This window comes from Heptranchias perlo, unplaced genomic scaffold, assembly GCF_035084215.1.
Source record: "Heptranchias perlo isolate sHepPer1 unplaced genomic scaffold, sHepPer1.hap1 HAP1_SCAFFOLD_154, whole genome shotgun sequence".
Taxonomy (NCBI): domain Eukaryota; kingdom Metazoa; phylum Chordata; class Chondrichthyes; order Hexanchiformes; family Hexanchidae; genus Heptranchias; species Heptranchias perlo.
The window spans coordinates 471,560-493,853 of NW_027138796.1; the positions used below are offsets into that span (position 1 = coordinate 471,560).

At 50.3% G+C, this 22,294-nt stretch overlaps 1 protein-coding gene across 1 annotated transcript; it reads right to left on the reverse strand.

The window, feature by feature from the left end:
- Nucleotides 1–1,001: 1,001 nt before the first annotated feature.
- On the reverse strand, nt 1,002–6,717 carry LOC137309229 (tubulin alpha chain-like). Its single transcript, XM_067977492.1, has 4 exons — nt 6,582–6,717; nt 5,582–5,730; nt 1,780–2,460; nt 1,002–1,298 (listed from the first exon to the last, which is right to left on the reverse strand). Exons 1-4 carry the CDS (start codon nt 6,700–6,702, stop codon nt 1,002–1,004), a joined length of 1,248 nt encoding a protein of 415 aa, XP_067833593.1. The 5' UTR covers nt 6,703–6,717.
- Nucleotides 6,718–22,294: the final 15,577 nt, after the last annotated feature.

Sequence of the window (22,294 nt, forward strand, 5' to 3'; positions counted from 1 at the left end):
CACTGCCTGAGAGGGTGGGAGAGGCAGAAACCCTCAACTCATTTAATAAATACCTGGATGTGAACCTGAAGAGCCGTGACCTGCAGGGCTACGGACCAAATGCGGGAAAGAGGGATTGGGCTGGATAGCTCGTTCCTCAGCCGGTGCGGACATGATGGGCCGAATGGCCTCCTTCTGTGCTGTAACTTTTCTATGATTTTATGACCCCCATCAATCAAACTCCTTCAATCAGACCCCACTTCTCTCAGTCCCCATCAATCAGACCCCCAACAATCAGACCCCATCAATCAGACCCCATCGATCAGACCTTCATCAATCAGACCCCCATCAATCAGACGCCCATCGATCGGACCCCCATCGATTAGATCCCCATCAGTCAGACCCCCATCAATCAGACCCCCAACAATCAGACCCCCATCGATCAGACCCCCATCAATCAGACCCCCATCAATCAGACCTTCATCAATCAGACCCCCGTCCATCAGACCCCCATCGATTAGAGCCCCATCACTCAGACCCCATCACTCAGACCCCATCAATCAGATTCCAGTCAATCAGATTCCCATCTATCAGACCCCATTAATCAGACCCCATCGATCAGACCCCCATCGGTCAGACCCCATCAATCTCACCCCATCAATCAGGCCCCAACCAACCTGACCCCATCAGTCAGACCCCATCTATCTGACTCCAATCGATCAGACCCCATCCATTCTGGGTTCAGTGATCCTCTTCTAACTTCTAACGTCTTCTTTTACACGTGTTTCTCAATCCCTTGTCGTGTATTTGTGGCTTTTAAATTGACACAATTTCAAAATCATTCAAAAATATTTATTTTCTTAAATATAATCTGTAACAACAATGTGAATTAAAGTCAAACCCCTTTTACTTTCTAAATAAATGCCATTTTGTAACATAAATGTGAAATTAAGTTAAACTTTTTACATTCTAAATTAATAAGTCATTTTGTAAACACTTTTTACTTTCTAAATGAATAAATCTTATTCTTCCTCCTCCGCCTTTCTGTCCAGCGCAGAAGAATCGACGGCCACCTCTTCGTAATCCTTCTCGAGTGAGGCCAGGTCCTCCCGTGCGTCCTGGAACTCCCCTTCCTCCAGCCCCTCCCCCACGTACCAGTGGACAAAGGCCCGCTTGGCGTACATCTTATCGAATTTGAGGTTGAGGCGGGTCCAAGCCAAGGAAATGGCGGTGGTGTTGCTCAGCATACAGAGGGCACGCTGCACCTTTGCCAGATCGCCCCCTGGCACCACCGTCGGGGGCTGGTAGTTGATGCCAACCTGTGGGAAAAGAAAATTCTTCAGATTTCAGTTGCACAGAAAGGAGCTTCAAAATCAGAGCTGTTGGGAACCACTTAACGATCAGAAAGATAAATTTTTGAATCAGTGTGTGTCTTTGTACAAGAACCCAGCTCTGGTTATTCACTGGGCTCTTCCCCCAGTTTTAGAGCCTCAGTTTCTGATGGATGGATGCTGTGTAATGAGGCCAGATTCCGGGGCTAATTCCTTTCTTTAGTTCATCTTTTCCAATGAGGCCTTGATTTTTCAGGAAGCCTTTTCCTTGTTCGAGCAAGGACTTCTCCTTGGACATTCAGGGCAAAAATCAATGATTAGAGCCTCAGAGGGAGCTATTGTTTGGGCCAGGAATGGGGGACAGCTTTTGACCCAGACTGAACAGACGTATTGTTCACGTGGGATATGAGATTGTCAGAATCCATGTTTCCCCAGAGCCCCATGGATTGAACACAAAACCCACACTTACCTTGAACCCGGTCGGGCACCAATCAACAAACTGGATCGAGCGCTTGGTTTTGATGGTGGCGATGGAGGCATTGACATCCTTTGGCACGACATCTCCTCGGTACAGCATGCAGCACGCCATGTACTTGCCCTGGCGGGGGTCGCACTTCACCATCTGATTGGCTGGTTCAAAGCAGGCGTTGGTGATCTCTGACACAGATATTTGCTCGTGGTAAGCCTTCTCGGCCGAAATAAGGGGGGAGTAGGTTAATAATGGGAAGTGAATGCGGGGATAAGGGACCAGGTTGGTTTGGAACTCAGTCAGGTCCACATTGAGGGCACCGTCGAACCGTAGTGACGCCGTGATGGATGACACCAACTGTCCAATGAGACGGTTGAGGTTGGTGTATGTTGGACGCTCAATGTCAAGATTACGCCGACATATATCATAAAGGGCCTCGTTGTCGACCATGAAGCCGCAGTCAGAGTGCTCAAGGGTGGAGTGGGTGACGAGCACGGAGTTGTACGGTTCGACCACCGCAGTGGAAATCTGCGGCGCAGGATAAACAGAAAACTCCAGTTTGGATTTCTTGCCGTAGTCTACAGATAGTCTCTCCATCAGGAGGGATGTAAAACCCGAGCCGGTCCCACCCCCGAAACTGTGGAAAATGAGGAAACCCTGGAGTCCCGTGCACTGGTCAGCCTGTGGGCAAAGAAGGTACAAAACATTAAAAGGGAGCAGGAAATGGAATCTATCGTCAAAGGACAGTGAACACAGGACAGGAGCAAAAATACTGACCGTCCCTGGTGAGAAGGGGCAGTGGGAGATGGGGAGAAGGGAGAGTGGGAGATGGTGAGAAGGGGCAGTGGGAGCTGGTGAGAAGGGGCAGCGGGAGCTGTTGGGACTAGACAGTGGGAGATGGTGAACATAGGAACAGGAGTAGGCCATTCAGCCCCTCATGCCTGCTCCGCCATTTGATAAGATCATGGCTGATCTGTTATCTAGCTGCATATACCCGCCTTTGGCCCATATCTCTTAATACCTTTGGTTGCCAAAAAGCTATCCATCTCACATTTAAATGTAGCAATTGAGCTAGTATCAATTGCCGTTTGCGGAAGAGAGTTCCAAACTTCTACCACCCTTTGTGTGTAGAAATGTTTTCTAATCTCACTCCTGAAAGGTCTGGCTCTAATTTTTAGACTGTGCCCCCTACTCCTAGAATCCCCAACCAATGGAAATAGTTTCTCTCTATCCGTTCCCCTTAATATCTTATAAACTTCGATCAGATCACCCCTTAACCTTCTGAACTCTAGAGAATACAACCCCAATTTGCGTAATCTGTCCTCGTAACTTAATCCTTGAAGTCTGGGTATCATTCTGGGAAACCTACGCTGCGCTCCCTCCAAGGCCAATATGTCCTTCCGAAGGTGTGGTGCCCAGAACTGCTCACAGTACTCCATGTGCGGTCTAACCAGGGTTTTGTATATCTGCAGCATAACTTCTGCCCCCTTGCACTCCAGTCCTCTCGATATAAAGGCCAGCATTCCATTAGCCTTATTGATTATTTTCTGCACCTGTTCATGACACTTCAATGATCGATGTACCTGAACCCCGAAGTCCCTTTGGACATCCACTGTTTTTAATGTTTTACCATTTAGAAAGTACCCTGTTCTATCCTTTTTTGATCCAAAGTGGATGACCTCACATTTGTCTATATTGAATTCCATTTGCCACAATTTTGCCCATTCACCTAATCTATCAATATCCCTTTGTAATTTTATGTTTTCATCTTCACTGCTTACAATGCCACCAATCTTTGTGTCATCGGCAAACTTAGATATGAGACTTTCTATGCCTTCATCTAAGTCGTTAATAAATATTGTGAATAATTGAGGCCCCAAGACAGATCCCTGCGGGACTCCACTGGTCACATCCTGCCAATGTGAATACTTACCCATTATCCCTACTCTCTGTCGCCTTTCGCTCCGCCAATTTCCTAACCAAGTCCGTACTTTTCCCTCGATTCCATGGGCTTCTAACTTAGCTAACAGTCTCTTATGTGGGACCTTATCAAATGCCTTCTGGAAGTCCATATAAATAATATCCATTGATATTCCCCTGTCCACGACTTTAGTCACTTCTTCAAAAAATTCAATCAGGTTTGTCAGGCACGACCTACCTTTCACAAATCCATGCTGGCTCTCCCTGATTAACTGAAAATTCTCAAGGTGTTCAGTCACCCTATCCTTAATTATAGACTCCAGCAATTTCCCCACAACAGATGTTAGGCTAACTGGTCTATCATTCCCCGGTTTCCCTCTCTCTCCTTTCTTAAAAAGCGGAGTGACGTGCAATTTTCCAATCTAGAGGGACAGTTCCTGAATCTAGAGAACTTTGAAAGATTATAGTTAGGGCATTTGCAATCTGCTCACCTACTTCCTTTAAAACCCTGGGATGGAAACCATCTGGTCCTGGGGATTTGTCAATCTTTAGTGCTATTATTTTCTTCATTACTGTTGCTTTACTTATGTTAATTTTATCGAGTCCCTGTCCCCGATTCAATATTAGTTTTGTTGGGATTTCCAGCATGCTATCCTCTTTTTCTACTGTAAATACTGACGCAAAGTAATTATTCAACATGTCCGCCAGTTCCCCATTGTCAATGACAATATCCCCACTTTCAGTTTTTAAGGGGCCAAACCTGCTCCTGACCACCCTCTTTTTCCTAATATAACTATAAAAGTTCTTCGTATTGGTTTTGATATCCCTTGCAAGTTTCTTTTCATACTCTCTTTTTGTAGCTCTTGTGAGAAGGGGCAGTGGTAGCTGCTGGGATGGGGCAGTGGGAGATGATGGGATGGGTCAGCGGGAGATGCTGGGAATGGGCAGGGGGAGTTGATTGGAATGGTCAGGGGGAGATGATGGGACTGGGCAGTGGGAGATGATGTGATGGGTCAGTGGGAGACGATGGGAGAGACAGTGGGAGATAATGAGATGGGGCAGTGGGAGATGATGGGATGGGTCAGTGGGAGATGTTGGGAATGGGCAGGGGGTGTTGATGGGAATGGGCAGGGGGAGATGATGTGATGGGTCAGTGGGAGACGATGGGAGAGACAGTGGGAGATATTGAGATGGGGCAGTGGGAGATGATGGGATTTGTCAGTGTTGGGAATGTTGGGAATGGGGAGGGCGAGCTGATGGGAATGGGCAGGGGGAGATGATGGGACGGGGCAGTGGTAGACTGTGGGACTGGGCAGTGGGAGACTGTGGGAATGGGCATTGGGAGACTGTGGGACTGGGCAGTGCGAGATTATGTGACGGAGCAGTGGAAGACTGTGGGACTGGGCAGTGGGAGATGGTGGGACGGGGCAGTGGGAGATGATGGGATGGGGCAATGAGAAATGATGAGACGGGGCAGCGGGAGATGATGGGACGGGGTAGTGGGAGATGGTGAGAAGGAGCAATGGGAGATGATGGGAGAGGTTGTGGGAGATGGTGAGAAGGAGCAGTGGTTGCCGGTTCAATTAGGCAGTGGGAGATGATGGAGGGGTAGTGGGAGATGGTGAGAAGGAGCAGTGGGAGATGATGGGAGAGGTAGTGGGAGATGGTGAGAAGGAGCAGTGGGAGATGGTGAGAAGGAGCAGTGGTTGCCGGTTCGATTAGGCAGTGGGAGATGATGGAGGGGTAGTGGGAGATGGTGAGAAGGAGCAGTGGGAGATGGTGAGAGGGGGCAGTGGTTGCCGGTTCGATTAGGCAGTGGGAGATGATGGAGGGGTAGTGGGAGATGGTGAGAGGGGGCAGTGGTTGCCAGTACACAACTTACCACCTTCCGTATGCGATCCAAGACCAGATCCACTATCTCCTTGCCGATGGAACAGTGGCCCCGTGCGTAGTTATTGGCCGCATCCTCCTTGCCGGTGATGAGTTGCTCGGGGTGAAAGAGCTGTCGGTAGGTGCCGGTGCGGACCTCATCTGGGGGCAGGGAACGGAGAGTTAAAAACCTGAATATGCATCATTTCAAGTATTTTGATACAAGTCTGGCCATTTTTCTGGGAACATCTCTCAGTCCTGGGACCACCACCTTTGATCCAGACTGGAAATCCCTGACTGTCCACAGTGACTGGAGTATTGGAGATTGGGAGGAGAGGGGGAGAGACGATTGGCCAAGCAGCTTCAACTGTCGAGATCTCATGACCAACCCAGCAGCTGGAAGCAGCAAACCAGGAGGATGCCAGGAGCATGAAGGCCGTGTTCTGCTGTCTCAGTTGGTAGCTGGTGCGACAAATTGATCAGAGGAGTCGCAGGTTCCATTTGTGGCCTGTGCTGGGTCAGCTGATCTCAGCTAAGGTGGATATGAGCCCTGATATTAACCTCAGGACCCTGGGTGGGGGGTGGGACAGTAAACAATCCACCTGGGTACCTGCTGCTGTTCCTTACCCAATAACTGCACCTGGCAAATGAGTGTATGTGGGGGATGGGGTTAAGGTGGGGACAGTACTGAGCTCAGCTGTGATGGTGCCTGTGGTTGAATTGCTTGCAGGGACTCAATGTTTGGCCTAATACTTGAAAGAATTGGTGAAGCACAGGAGAGACACGTGGGCCAGTGGAACCAGATTCTGGTAACGGGAAACACCTTCGGGGGAGGAGGGGAGATACTTGGAGGGGCCAAGACTTGGTCTGTGAGAAGGGAGTTTGTATCAAACAGCAACAAGAGGTAGCAGAACAGTGCCTGTCTGTATCAGGAGGAAGGACTGTACATGAGTAGGTGTATTGCAATGAGTTTAGTGACACACGACTAACCCATCAACAATCTCTCCCCTTACCGATCACAGTGGGCTCCAGATCTACAAACACGGCTCGGGGGATGTGCTTGCCCGCCCCCGTCTCACTGAAGAAGGTGTTGAAGGAGTCGTCCCCACCTCCGATGGTCTTGTCACTGGGCATCTGCCCATCTGGTTGGATCCCATGCTCCAGGCAATACAGCTCCCAGCAAGCATTGCCGACCTGCACGCCGGCCTGGCCAATGTGGATTGAAAGACACTCACGCTAAAGAGTGGAGAACACAGGATTATTTACACAGGTAGGAGGACAATGCTTTATACAGTCAGTGGAGGTGGAAGGGAGAAGGGTGTGTGGGCAGCAACACGTTCCATTACAGTAACCTGTGGATCCCGTCCATTCCCTGTAGATCTCACCTGCTGCCTGCTGGATCCCTTCTGTCCCTGTGCAACGTTCCACTACCTGTAGACCCCACCCCCTTCCGATGGACCCCTCTGCTCACGATGGATGTCTTCTCTCCGTGTGCGTTCCCACTCCCTGTGGACTCCCTCTCTTCCTCTGGATCCCCCATTTTCTGTGGTTTCCCACACCCTGTGTATTGCAGTGCTTCCTGTACATTCCCACTCCCTGTGGACTGCCCTGTCCCAGAGGATTTGCCCACTGACTGTGGATCCATTGCTCAATGTGGGCCACTCACTTCCTGAGGAATTCCCCATATTTCTTAAAGATCCCACATTCTGCCATTGACCACCCTCGTTTGCTGTGGATATGCATCACCCTGTGGATTCCCAATCTCCCTGTGACTCCTCTCTCCAGATGGATTTCCCACTTTCTCCCTGTGGCTGCCCCGAATCTCCCTGTGGATGCCCCCAGTCTCCCTGTGGTTCACTCCTCACTCTCTTTTCTGAAGCCCCTTCTCTCAACATCGATTACTGCTCTCCCTGTCGTTCTTCCTCTCTCCATGTGGATCCTTCTCTCCCTGTGGATTCCCACCCTCCCTGTGGGTCCTTTCCCTCTCCCTTGGGATGCATTACTCTGACTGGTTCCCTTCTCTCTCCCGACAGATTCCCACTCTCCCAATGCATCACACTCTCTCAGTAGATCCCACTCTCCCTGTGGATCTACTCTCCCAGTAGATCCCACTCTCCCTTTGAATTCCTCTCTCCCAGTAGATCCCACTCTCCCTTTGAATTCCTCTCTCCCAGTGGATCCCACTCTCCCTGTGGATCCCTCTCTCCCAGTAGATCCCACTCTCCCTGTGAATCCCTCTCTCCCAGTGGATCCCCCTCTCCCTGTGGATCCCTCTCTCCCAGTGGATCCCACTCTCCCTGTGAATTCCTCTCTCCCAGTGGATCCCCCTCTCCCTGTGGATCCCTCTGTCTCGGTGGAACACCCTCGCTCTGTGCATTGCCCAGTGAGCTCTCACCATAATCTCCTCCTATTCTCGCAGCTCTTGAGAATGTGCCTCGTGCTGCCGCTCCCGCTATTTATACCCCGCCCGATAGAACCCTCCTATTCAGCAAATCGGGCTCTGATTGGTCTGTGAGAACAATGGCCTATTGTTGCTTTGTTAAACGTAGCGACGTTGCTCAGTGCTGATTGGTGCATTGTGTAAAAGGCGGAACCAAGAATTCGCAACATTCTTTTATGGGAGGAGCGCCAGGGAACAAGAGAATTCCCCTTACCCCCAGACCCCATCAATCAGACCCCCAACCCCCAGACCCCATCAATCAGACCCCCAACCCCCAGACCCCATCAATCAGATCCCCAACCCCCAGACCCCATCAATCAGACCCCCAACCCCCAGACCCCATCAATCAGACCCCCAACCCCCAGACCCCATCAATCAGACCCCCAACCACCAGACCCCATCAATCAGACCCCCAACCCCCAGACCCCATCAATCAGACCCCCAACCCCCAGACCCCATCAATCAGATCCCCAACCCCCAGACCCCATCAATCAGACCCCCAACCCCCAGACCCCATCAATCAGACCCCCAACCACCAGACCCCATCAATCAGACCCCCAACCCCCAGACCCCATCAATCAGACCCCCAACCCCCAGACCCCATCAATCAGACCCCCAACCCCCAGACCCCATCAATCAGACCCCCAACCCCCAGACCCCATCAATCAGACCCCCAACCCCCAGACCCCATCAATCAGACCCCCAACCCCCAGACCCCATCAATCAGACACCCAACCCCCAGACCCCATCAATCAGACCCCCAACCCCCAGACCCCATCAATCAGACCCCCAACCCCCAGACCCCATCAATCAGACCCCCAACCCCCAGACCCCATCAATCAGACCCCCAACCCCCAGACCCCATCAATCAGACCCCCAAACCCCAGACCCCATCAATCAGACCCCCAACCCCCAGACCCCATCAATCAGACCCCCAAACCCCAGACCCCATCAATCAGACCTCCAACCCCCAGACCCCATCAATCAGACCCCCAACCCCCAGACCCCATCAATCAGACCCCCAACCCCCAGACCCCATCAATCAGACCCCCAACCCCCAGACCCCATCAATCAGACCCCCAACCCCCAGACCCCATCAATCAGACCCCCAACCCCCAGACCCCATCAATCAGACCCCCAACCCCCAGACCCCATCAATCAGACCCCCAACCCCCAGACCCCATCAATCAGACCCCCAGACCCCATCAATCAGACCCCCAACCCCCAGACCCCATCAATCAGACCCCCAACCCCCAGACCCCATCAATCAGACCCCCAACCCCCAGACCCCATCAATCAGACCCCCAACCCCCAGACCCCATCAATCAGACCCCCAACCCCCAGACCCCATCAATCAGACCCCCAACCCCCAGACCCCATCAATCAGACCTCCAACCCCCAGACCCCATCAATCAGACCCCCAACCCCCAGACCCCATCAATCAGACCCCCAACCCCCAGACCCCATCAATCAGATCCCCAACCCCCAGACCCCATCAATCAGACCCCCAACCCCCAGACCCCATCAATCAGACCCCCAACCCCCAGACCCCATCAATCAGACCCCCAACCCCCAGACCCCATCAATCACACCCCCAACCCCCAGACCCCATCAATCAGACCCCCAACCCCCAGACCCCATCAATCAGACCCCCAACCCCCAGACCCCATCAATCAGACCCCCAACCCCCAGACCCCATCAATCAGACCCCCAACCCCCAGACCCCATCAATCAGACCCCCAACCCCCAGACCCCATCAATCAGACCCCCAACCCCCAGACCCCATCAATCAGACCCCCAACCCCCAGACCCCATCAATCAGACCCCCAACCCCCAGACCCCATCAATCAGACCCCCAACCCCCAGACCCCATCAATCAGACCCCCAACCCCCAGACCCCATCAATCAGACCTCCAACCCCCAGACCCCATCAATCAGACCCCCAACCCCCAGACCCCATCAATCAGACCCCCAACCCCCATACCCCATCAATCAGACCCCCAACCCCCAGACCCCATCAATCAGACCCCCAACCCCCAGACCCCATCAATCAGACCCCCAACCCCCAGACCCCATCAATCAGACCCCCAACCCCCAGACCCCATCAATCAGATCCCCAACCCCCAGACCCCATCAATCAGACCCCCAACCCCCAGACCCCATCAATCAGACCCCCAACCCCCAGACCCCATCAATCAGACCCCCAACCCCCAGACCACATCAATCAGACCCCCAACCCCCAGACCCCATCAATCAGACCCCCAACCCCCAGACCCCATCAATCAGACCCCCAACCCCCAGACCCCATCAATCAGACCCCCAAACCCCCAGACCCCATCAATCAGACCCCCAACCCCCAGACCCCATCAATCAGACCCCCAACCCCCAGACCCCATCAATCAGACCCCCAACCCCCAGACCCCATCAATCAGACCCCCAACCCCCAGACCCCATCAATCAGTCCCCCAACCCCCAGACCCCATCAATCAGACCCCCAACTCCCAGACCCCATCAATCAGACCCCCAACCCCCAGACCCCATCAATCAGACCCCCAACCCCCAGACCGCATCAATCAGACCCCCAACCCCCAGACCCGATCAATCAGACCCCCAACCCCCAGACCCCATCAATCAGAACCCCAACCCCCAGACCCCATCAATCAGACCCCCAACCCCCAGACCCCATCAATCAGACCCCCAACCCCCAGACCCCATCAATCAGACCCCCAAACCCCCAGACCCCATCAATCAGACCCCCAACCCCCAGACCCCATCAATCAGACCCCCAACCCCCAGACCCCATCAATCAGACCCCCAACCCCCAGACCCCATCAATCAGACCCCCAACCCCCAGACCCCATCAATCAGACCCCCAACCCCCAGACCCCATCAATCAGACCCCCAACTCCCAGACCCCATCAATGAGACCCCCAACCCCCAGACCCCATCAATCAGACCCCCAACCCCCAGACCCCATCAATCAGACCCCCAACCCCCAGACCCCATCAATCAGACCCCCAACCCCCATACCCCATCAATCAGACCCCCAACCCCCAGACCCCATCAATCAGACCCCCAACCCCCAGACCCCATCAATCAGACCCCCAACCCCCAGACCCCATCAATCAGACCCCCAACCCCCACACCCCCAACCCTCAGACCCCTAACCCCCAGACCCCATCAATCAGACCCCCAACCCTCAGACCCCATCAATCAGACACCCAGCACGAGGGAAAAACTTTCTTGACATCGTCCTCACCAATCACCCTGTCGCAGATGCATCTGTTCATGACAATATTGGTAGGAGTGACCACCGCACAGTCCTCGTGGAGACGAAGTACCGTCTTCACACTGAGGACACCATCCAACGTGTTGTGTGGCACTGTCACCGTGCTAAATGGGATAGATTCAGAACAGCTCTAGCAGCTCAAAACTGGGCATCCATGAGGCGCTGTGGACCATCAGCAGCAGCAGAATTGTATTCCAGCACAATCTGTAACCTCATGGCCCGGCATATTCCTCACTCTACCATTACCAACAAGCCAGGGGATCAACCCTGGTTCAATGAGGAGTGCAGAAGAGCATGCCAGGAGCAGCACCAGGCGTACCTAAAAATGAGGTGCCAACCTGGTGAAGCTGCATCTCAGGACTATATGCATGCTGAAGAGTTGAAGCAACCTGCTATAGACAGGGCTAAGCGATTCACAACCAACGGATCAGATCAAAGCTCTGCAGTCCTGCCACATCCAGTCGTGAATGGTGGTGGACAGTTAAACAGTAACGGGAGGAGGAGGCTCTGTAAACATCCCCATCCTCAATGATGGCAGAATCCAGCGCGTGAGTGCAAAAGAGAAGGCTGAAGCGTTTGCAACCATCTTCAGCCAGCAGTGCCGAGTAGATGATCCATCTCGGCCTCCTCCCGATATCGCCACCATCACAGAAGCCAGTCTTCAGCCAATTCGATTCACTCCACGTCAATCTGACCCCTTAAATCAGATTGCCGTCAGTCAGACCCCCATCAATCAGACGCTATCAATCAGACTCTCATCAATCCGTCCCCCATCAATCTGACCACTATCATCAGACTCCCTCAATCATACCCATCAATCTGACCCCATCAATCAGACTGAGTGCAGCGGGGAAAGAGTGAGGAACTTGAGAGTTTGGTAAGTGTGGGAGTTTGGTGAAATGAGGGAAGGAGGTGCTCCTTTGCTTTGCCTTGCTTTTCCTAACTTTTTCTGCAGAGCGGCGGCTGACCTGAGCAGCAGCAGACCAAGAGCGGGGATAACTCGGAGCGCAGCAGGAGGTGGGAGCCGACCTACGGGACTACAGGAATCGGCATCGGAGCGCAAATAAAGGTTGAGGCTCGAAGGCCTACACTCACTCGGAGCGCAGCAGGAGGCGGGAGTAGACCCAGCTGTCACAGGAGAGCAGGTAGGTGATTGGCTGCGAAGTGTTACAGCTGCTTTTTTTTCCCCTCTGAGTTATGGAATTGGGTAAAATTAAAGTAAAAGCTGGGAGCTTAAAAGAAAACTTAAACTAGTTTATTAACGAGAGTAATAAAACTATAAATAACTGGTTTTAAGGCTTGATTTCCTTTAGTTTAGTTAATAATCTAAAAACAGAGGCATGGCAGAGCAGCTCACACGCGTCGAAGGCACGGCCTGTGCCATGTGGGAACTCCAGGACGCTTCCCGTGTCCTGGAAAACCACATGTGCAGGAAATGTTTCAGAGCTTGAGCAACACTGCAGTGCATCCGCGAGGCTGAGAGCTGCATGGATAGCACGTTTCAGGAGGTGATTACCCGCAGCTTAAGAGAGTGAAGGCAGAGAGGGACCGGCAGACAGCCAAGGAGGACCAGGCAGGTAGATCAGGAGTCTCCTGAGGGAATCTCACTCTCTAACCGGTATTCAGCTCTGAATACTGATGGGGGAGAGGGTTCCCTGGGGAGTGCAGCCAGAGCCAAGACCAGAGCACCATGTTTGGCTCAGCTGTACATTGGGGGAGGAGACAGGTTGGGAGAGCAATAGTGAAAGAGGATTCTATAGTTAGGGGGGCAGACTGGTGTTTCTGCGGCTGCAGGTGTGGTTCCAGGATGGCATGTCGCCTCCCTGGTGCCAGGGTCATGGACGTCACTGAGCGGCTGCAGAACATTCTGGGGGGGGGAGGGTGAACAGCCAGAGGTCGTGGTCCATATCGGGACCAACGGCATAGTTAGATAGAGGGATGAGGTCCTGCAGGCAGAGTTTAAGGAGTCAGGAACGAGATTAAAAAGCAGCACCTTGAATGTAGTAATCTCCGGATTACTCTCAGTCTCACGCACTGGTGAGAATCGAAATAGGAGGATACAGCAGGTGACTGCGTGGCCTCAAAGGTAGTGCAAGAGGGAGGGCTTTAGATTCCTGGGGCATTGGGACCGGTTCTGGGGGAGGTGGGACCTGTACAAGCCGGACAGGTTGCACCTCAACAGGGCCGGGACCAATATCCTTGCGGGGAGGGTTGCTTGTGCTGTCGGAGAGGGTTTAAACTAGCTTGGCTGGGGGATGGGAACCTGAGTGTGGATTCAGATGGGGTAAAGTTGGAACTGGAAATGGAAGGCAGAAAATTAGTGAGTGAGTCTGGAAGGCAGAGGGAACGAAGGTTAGAAAATAAACAGAGGAGTTTTGCAGTCCTTAAATGTATTTATCTCAATGCAAGGAGGAGAGGAAATAAGGCGGATGAGCTGAGGGCACAGATAGACACGTGGCAGTATGATATCTTAACTATTACAGAAACATGGCTTAAAGAGGGGCAGGACTGGCAGCTCAATGTCCCTGGTTACAGCGTTTTCAGACATGATAGAGAGGGGGATAAAAAAGGAGGGGTGGCAATTTTGGTTAAGGAAACAGTTAAAGTTATGAGGAGGGATGATATTTTAGAAGGAGCATCAAATGAGGCCTTATGGGTTGAGCTCAAGAACAAAAAAGGGGCAGTCATACTCTGGGAGTGTACTATAGACCCCCAAACAGTCAGAGGGAGATAGAGGAGCAAATATGTGGGCAAATTTCTGAGAAGTGCAAAGACAATAGGGCAGTAATAGTCGGGGATTTCAACTACCCTAATATTAACTGGGATACAAACAGCGTGAATGGTTTATAGGGTGCAGAACTCTTAAATTGCATACAGGAGAATTTTTTTAGCCAGTATATGGCAAGCCCAACGAGAGGCAGGGGCAGTTCTGGATTTAGTTCCAGGAAATGAAGATGGGCAGGTGGAAGAAGTAGCAGTGGGAGAGCACTTTGGTGGTAGTGATCATAATACAGTTAGTTTTAGCATAGTTATGGAAAAGGACAAAGACAGAGCAGGAGTTAAAGTTTTCAATTGGGGAAGGCCAATTTTACTCAACTGAGAAGTGATTTAGCAGAAGTAAACTGGAAACAGCTACTTAAAGGTAAATCCGTGTCAGAGCAATGGGAGACATTCAAAGGGGAGATTCAAGGGGTTCGGGCTAAACATGTTCCAACAAAGAAAAAGGGAGGGGCTGCCAAATCTCGAGCCCCCTGGATGTCAAGAAGCATTCAGGGTAAGATAAGGCAGAAAAAGCAAACCAATGATAGACACCGGGAACTCAATACTACGGAAAGCTCAGAGGAGTATACAAAGGGCAGGGGTGAAGTTAGAAAGGAAATTCGGAAAGCAAAGAGAGGGCATGAAATAATATTAGCAAGTAAAATCCAAAGAAAACCCAAAGATGTTTTATCAATACATTAAGAGCAAGAGGATAACTAAGGAAAGATTAGGACCTATTAGAGACCATAAAGGTAAACTGTGTGTGGAGGCAGAAGATATGGGTATGGTTCTCAATGAACACTTTGCATCTGAGAGAGGGATGATGCAGGGATTGAAGTTAAGGAGGAGGAGTGTGAAATATTGGATGGGATAAACATAGTGAGGGAGGAAGTATTAATGGGATTGGCATCTTTGAAAGTGGATAAATCACCAGGGCCGGATGAAATGTATCGCAGGCTGTTTAAAGAAGCCAAGGACGCTTTAACAATCATTTTCCAAACTTCGCTGGATACAGGCATAGTACCGGAGGATTGGAGGACTGCTAACGTTGTATCGTTGTTTAAAAAGGGAGCGAAGGATAGACCGAGTAATTACAGGCCAGTCAGACTAACCTCGGTGGTGGGAAAATTATTGGAATCAATTCTGAGGGACAGGGTAAACTGTCATTTAGAAAGGCACGGACTGATCAAGGACAGTCAGCACGGATTTGTTAAGGGGAGGTCATGTCTGACTAACTTGATTGAATTTTTTGAGGAGGTGACAAGGAGGATCGATGAGGGTAGCGTAATTGATGTAATCTACATGGATTTTATCAATGCTTTTGACAAGGCCCCACATGGCAGATTGGTCACAAAAGTAAAGGCCCATGGGATCCAAGGGAATATGGCAAGTTGGATCCAAAATTGGCTCAGTGGCAGGAAGTAAAGGATAATGGTCGACGGGTGTTTATGCGACTGGAAGGCTGTTTCCAGTGGGGTGCTGCAGGGCTCAGTACTAGGTCCTTTGCTTTTTGTGGCATACATTAACGATTTGGACTTAAATGTAGGGGCATGATTAAAAAATTTGCGGATGACACAAAGATAGGCCACTTGGTTGATAGTGAGGAGGAAAGCTGTAGACTGCAGGAAAATATCAATGGACTGGTCAGATGGGCAAAAAAGTGGCAAATGGAATTCAATCCGGAGAAGTGTGGGGTAATGCATTTGTGGAGAGCAAACAAGGCAAGGGAATACACAATAAATGGGAGGATACTGAGAGGTGTAGAGGGAGTGAGGGACCTTGGAGTGCATGTCCACAGATCCCTGAAGGTAGCAGGACAGGTAGATAAGATGGTTAAAAAGGCATATGGGATACATTCCTTTATTAGCCGAGGCATAGAATATAAAAGCAGGGATGTTATGCTGGAACTGCATAAAACGCGAGTTAGGCCACAGCTTGAGTACTGCGTACAGTTCTGGTCACCACATTACAGGAAGGATGTGATTGCACTGGAGAGGGTGCAGAGGAGATTTACGAGGATGTTGCCAGGACTGGAGAATTTTAGCTATGAGGAAAGATTGGATAGGCTGGGGTTGCTTTCCTTGAAACAGAGGAGGCTGAGGGGAGATTTAATTGAGGTGTATAAAATTATGAGGGGCTGAGATAGAGTGGATAGGAAGGACCTATTTCCCTTAGCAGAGGAGTCAGTAACCAGGGGGCATAGATTTAAAGTGATTGGTAGAAGGATTAGAGGGGAGCTGAGGAGAAATGTTTTCCCCCAGAGGGTGGTGGGTGTCTGGAACTCACTGCCTGAGAGGGTGGGAGAGGCAGAAACCCTCAACTCATTTAATAAATACCTGGATGTGAACCTGAAGAGCCGTGACCTGCAGGGCTACGGACCAAATGCGGGAAAGAGGGATTGGGCTGGATAGCTCGTTCCTCAGCCGGTGCGGACATGATGGGCCGAATGGCCTCCTTCTGTGCTGTAACTTTTCTATGATTTTATGACCCCCATCAATCAAACCCCTTCAATCAGACCCCACTTCTCTCAGTCCCCATCAATCAGATCCCCAACAATCAGACCCCATCAATCAGACCGGTGTGAGGACAACACAGTGTGCTGAGAGTTCGGTAAGTGTGGGAGTTGAAGGTTTAATCTCCTTAAATCTAGTGCATATTGCTTCAACTGTTTAAGATCAATTTAAAAGTTTAAATTTCTAAGTTTCTGTCAGGCTTCAGCAGAGAGCTGCTGTCGCAAGTTAATTGGTTAGCTAGATTCAATTTGGTACCTGAAGGTGGGGCAGGCCTGACTCATCTGAGTCTCAACTGTAGAAATACAGGGGCCTGTCAGTGCGGACAGCACGGTGTGAGGACAACACAGTGTGCTGAGAGTTCGGTAAGTGTGGGAGTTGAAGGGTTAATCTCTTTAAATCTAGTGCATATTGCTTCAACTGTTTAAGGTCAATTTAAAAGTTTAAATTTCTAAGTTTCTGTCAGGCTTCAGCAGAGAGCTGCTGTAGCAAGTTAATTGGTTAGCTAGATTCAATTTGGTACCTGAAGGTGGGGCAGGCCTGACTCATCTGAGTCTCAACTGTAGAAATACAGGGGCCTGTCAGTGCGGACAGCACGGTGTGAGGACAACACAGTGTGCTGAGAGTTCGGTAAGTGTGGGAGTTTGGTGAAGTGGGGGAAGGAGGTGCTGCTTTGCCTTGCTTTTCCTGCAGAGTGGTAGTGGACCTGAGAGTAGAAGACTGAGATTGTGGAATAAAAGCAGCAGCAGACCTGCACCAAGAGACCACTACTGTGCGACATCACAGGGACTTAACTCCTGGACCTAAGATAAATAAGAAGCAAAAAGTAATCCAAGTGGGACGTCACCAAGGAAGAGGTAAGTGATTGGCTGGTGAGTATTTTCCTGCTGAATTTGTCTAAGGTTAGAGTTTGTGGATTCTCTGGTCTCTGTTGTGTAGTGGGGGACTGCTGTTCAGCAAGGGCCCTTGAGTATACCTTTTTAATTGAAGTGAAATTGGTGGGATTCATTTAATTTGAATTAATTAGTTAAAGGGTAAGTCATGTCAGGACAGCCCAGCCCCGTGTTATGCTCTTCCTGCTCCATGTGGGAAATCAGGGACCCTTCCGGTGTCCCTGACGACCATGTGTGCGGGAAATGTATCCAGCTGCAGCTACTGACAAACCGCATTGCGGCACTGGAGCTGCGGATGGATTCATTATGGAGCATTCACGATGCTGAGAACGTCGTGGATAGCACGTTTAGTGAGATGGTCACACCGCAGGTAAAGGTTGTACAGGCAGGAAGTAATTGGGTGACCACCAGGCAGAGTAAGAAGAGCAGGCAGGCAGTGCAGGGGTCCCCTGTGGCCGTCCCCCTCTCAAACAAATATACCGCTTTGGATATTGTTGAGGGGGATGACTTATCAGGGGTAGGCAGCAGCAGCCAACTTCCTGGCACCAGGGGTAGCTCTGCTGCACAGGCTGGGAGGAAAAAGAGTGGAAGAGCTATAGTGGTAGGGGATTCTATCGTAAGGGGAACAGACAGGCGTTTCTGTGGCCGTAAACGTGACTCCAGGATGGTTTGTTGCCTCCCTGGTGCCAGGGTCATGAATGTCACTGAGCGGCTACAGGGCATTCTCAAGGGGGAGGGTGAGCAGGCAGAGGTCGTGGTCCACATTGGGACCAACGACATAGGTAGGAAGGGAGATGAGGTCCTGCATCAAGAATTTAGGGAGCTAGGTAGCAGATTAAAGGGCAGGACCTCAAAGGTTGTAATCTCTGGATTACTCCCGGTGCCACGGGCTAGTGAGTATAGAAATAGGAGGATAGAACAGATGAATGCGTGGCTAAAGAGTTGGTGCAGGAGGGAGGGTTTCAGTTTCCTGGATCACTGGGCCTGCTTCTGGGGAAGGTGGGACTTGTACAAGTCGGACGGGTTGCACCTGAACCAGAGCGGGACAAATATCCTTGCGGGGAGGTTTGCTAGCACTGTTGGGGGGGGTTTAAACTAACTTGGCAGGGGGATGGGATACAGAGTGGAGCTACAATAGGGGGTGATGTGCAGCCAAATATAGAGAAAAAAACAAGTCAGCTTGGAAGACAGGGCAAATATGTAAGGGCAAGGCTGGATGGCATCTATTTTAATGCAAGGAGTCTTGCGAATAAGGTGGATGAACTGAAGGTGTTGATAAACACATGGGAGTATGATATTGTTGCTGTCACAGAGACATGGTTGAGGGAGGGGCAAGACCGGCAGCTCAATATTCCGGGGTACAGAATCTTCAGGCGAGACAGAGGGGGAGGTATAAGAGGAGGGGGGGTCGCAATATTAATTAAAGAATCAATTACTGCCATAAGAAGGGATGATATATTAGCAGGTTCCTCTAATGAGGCCATATGGGTGGAGCTTAAAAACAAAAAGGGGGCAAGCACTTTGATGGGAGTGTACAATAGGCCCCCAAACAGTCAGGGGGAGATCGAGGAACAGATATGTCGGCAAATCTCAGAAAATTGTGCAAATAATAGGGTAATAATCGTGGGGGATTTCAACTTCCCCAATATTAACTGGGATACTCAGAGTGTAAAAGGCTTAGAGGGTACAAAATTCTTAACGTGCATCCAGGAGAGCTTTTTGAGCCAGCATGTAGAAAGTCCTACAAGAGAGGGGGCGGTACTGGACCTAATTCTAGGGAATGTGGCCGGCCAAGTGGAAGAAGTGCTAGTAGGTGAGCACTTTGGTGACAGTGACCATAATTCGGTGAGATTTAAGGTGGTCATGGAAAAGGACAGGGAGGGGCCGGAAATAAAGGTTCTAAATTGGGGGAAGGCCGATTTTAATAGGATAAGGCAGGATCTGGCCAAAATGGACTGGGATCAGCTGCTTGTAGGAAAATCCGCATCGGAGCAATGGGAGTCTTTCAGAAGGGAGATTGAGACCATACAATGGCAACATGTTCCCGTAAAGGTCAAGGGTGGTTCCAAGAACTCCAGGGAACCTTGGATGTCAGGGGATATACGAGAATGGATTAGGAAAAAAAGGAGGGCTTTTGGCAGATACAAAAGGCTAAAGACGGAGGAAGCCCTAGAGGAGTACAAAAAGTGCAGGGGGATACTTAAAAAAGAAATTAGGAGATCAAGGAGGGGCATTGAAATGACACTGGCGAGCAAAATAAAGGAAAATCCTAAGATGTTTTATAAGTATATTAAGGGTAAGAGGATGACTAGGGAAAAAATAGGGCCCATTAGGGACAAAAATGGCAATCTGTGTGTGGAGCCGGCAGATGTAGGAGGGGTTCTAAATGAATTTTTTGCATCTGTTTTCACTATGGAGAAGGACGATGTAGACATAGAAATACGGCTGGGGGACTGTGATATACTCGAACATATTAACATCGAGCGGGAGGAGGTATTGGCGGTTTTAGCAGGCCTAAAAATGGATAAATCCCCAGGCCCGGACGAAATGTATCCCAGGCTACTGTGTGAGGCAAAGGAGGAGATTGCGGGGGCTCTGACACATATATTCAGAACCTCTCTGGCCACAGGGGATGTGCCAGAGGACTGGAGAACCGCTAATGTAATACCATTATTCAAGAAGGGGAGTAGGGAAAAACCGGGGAACTACAGGCCAGTGAGCCTAACATCAGTGGTAGGAATATTATTGGAAAAAATTCTGAAGGACAAAATTAGTCTCCACTTGGAGAAGCAAGGATTAATCAGGGATAGTCAACATGGCTTTGTCAAGGGAAGATCATGTCTGACTAATTTGATTGAATTTTTTGAGGGGGTGACTAGGCGTGTGGATGAGGGTAACGCAGTGGATGTGGTATACATGGATTTCAGTAAGGCCTTCGATAAAGTCCCCCACAGGAGACTGGTCAAGAAGGTACGAGCCCATGGAATCCAGGGTGCCTTGGCACTTTGGATACAAAACTGGCTTAGTGGCAGAAGGCAGAGGGTGATGGTCGAAGGTTGTTTTTGTGACTGGAAGCCTGTGGCCAGTGGGGTACCACAGGGATCGGTGCTGGGTCCCTTGCTGTTTGTGGTCTACATTAATGACTTGGATATGAATGTAAAAGGTATGATCAGTAAGTTCGCTGATGATACAAAGATTGGTAGGGTGGTAAATAGTGAGGAGGATAGCCTCAGTCTGCAGGACGATATAGATGGGTTGGTCAGATGGGCGGAACAGTGGCAAATGGAATTTAACCCGGAAAAGTGCGAGGTGATGCACTTTGGAGGGACTAACAAGGCAAGGGAATACACAATGAATGGGAGGACCCTAGGCAAGACAGAGGGTCAGAGGGATCTTGGTGTGCAAGTTCACAGATCCCTGAAGGCGGCGGAACAGGTAGATAAGGTGGTAAAGAAGGCATATGGGATACTTGCCTTTATTAGCCGAGGCATAGAATATAAGAGCAAGGAGGTTATGATGGAGCTATATAAAACACTGGTTAGGCCACAGCTGGAGTACTGTGTGCAGTTCTGGTCGCCACACTACAGGAAGGATGTGATCGCTTTGGAGAGGGTGCAGAGGAGATTCACCAGGATGTTACCAGGGCTGGAGCGCTTCAGCTATGAAGAGAGACTGGGAAGATTGGGTTTGTTTTCCTTGGAGCAGAGGAGGCTGAGGGGGGACATGATTGAGGTGTACAAAATTATGAGGGGCACAGATAGGATGGATACTAAGGAGCTTTTTCCCTTCGTTGAGGGTTCCATAACAAGGGGACATAGATTCAAGGTAAAAGGCGGGAGGTTTAGAGGGGATTTGAGAAAGAACTTTTTCACCCAGAGGGTGGTTGGAGTCTGGAACTCACTGCCTGAAAGGGTTGTGGAGGCAGGAACCCTCACAACATTCAAGAAGCATTTGGATGAGCACTTGAAATGCCATAGCATACAAGGCTATGGACCAAATGCTGGAATATGGGATTAGAGTAGACAGGGCTGATGGCCGGCGCGGACACGATGGGCCGAAGGGCCTCTATCCGTGCTGTATGACTCTATGACTCTATGACTCTATGAATCAGACCCCATCGATCAGACCTTCATCAATCAGACCCCCATCAATCAGACCCCCATCGATCGGACCCCCATCGATTAGAGCCCCATCAGTCAGACCCCCATCAGTCAGACCCCCAACAATCAGACCCCCATCGATCAGACCCCCATCAATCAGACCCCCATCAATCAGACCTTCATCAATCAGACCCCCATCGATCAGACCCCCATCAATCAGACCCCATCACTCAGACCCCATCACTCAGACCCCATCAACCTGACCCCATCAATCAGATTCCAGTCAATCAGATTCCCATCTATCAGACCCCATTAATCAGACCCCATCGATCAGACCCCCATCGGTCAGACCCCATCAATCTCACCCCATCAATCAGGCCCCAACCAACCTGACCCCATCAGTCAGACCCCATCTATCTGACTCCAATCGATCAGACCCCATCCATTCTGGGTTCAGTGATCCTCTTCTAACTTCTAACGTCTTCTTTTACACGTGTTTCTCAATCCCTTGTCGTGTATTTGTGGCTTTTAAATTGACACAATTTCAAAATCATTCAAAAATATTTATTTTCTTAAATATAATCTGTAACAACAATGTGAATTAAAGTCAAACCCCTTTTACTTTCTAAATAAATGCCATTTTGTAACATAAATGTGAAATTAAGTTAAACTTTTTACATTCTAAATTAATAAGTCATTTTGTAAACACTTTTTACTTTCTAAATGAATAAATC

What these genes read in the sequence shown, in the direction of transcription:
- LOC137309229 (XM_067977492.1), bottom strand. Translation starts at nt 6,702, where the DNA reads ATGCCCAGTGACAAGACCATCGGAGGTGGGGACGACTCCTTCAACACC. An exon ending in TGGATCGCATACGGAAGGTG is followed by an intron (nt 2,461 to 5,581) that starts GTAAGTTGTGTA and finishes CTTTGCCCACAG; the next exon opens with GCTGACCAGTGCACGGGACT. An exon ending in GGTGCCCGACCGGGTTCAAG is followed by an intron (nt 1,299 to 1,779) that starts GTAAGTGTGGGT and finishes CTTTTCCCACAG; the next exon opens with GTTGGCATCAACTACCAGCC.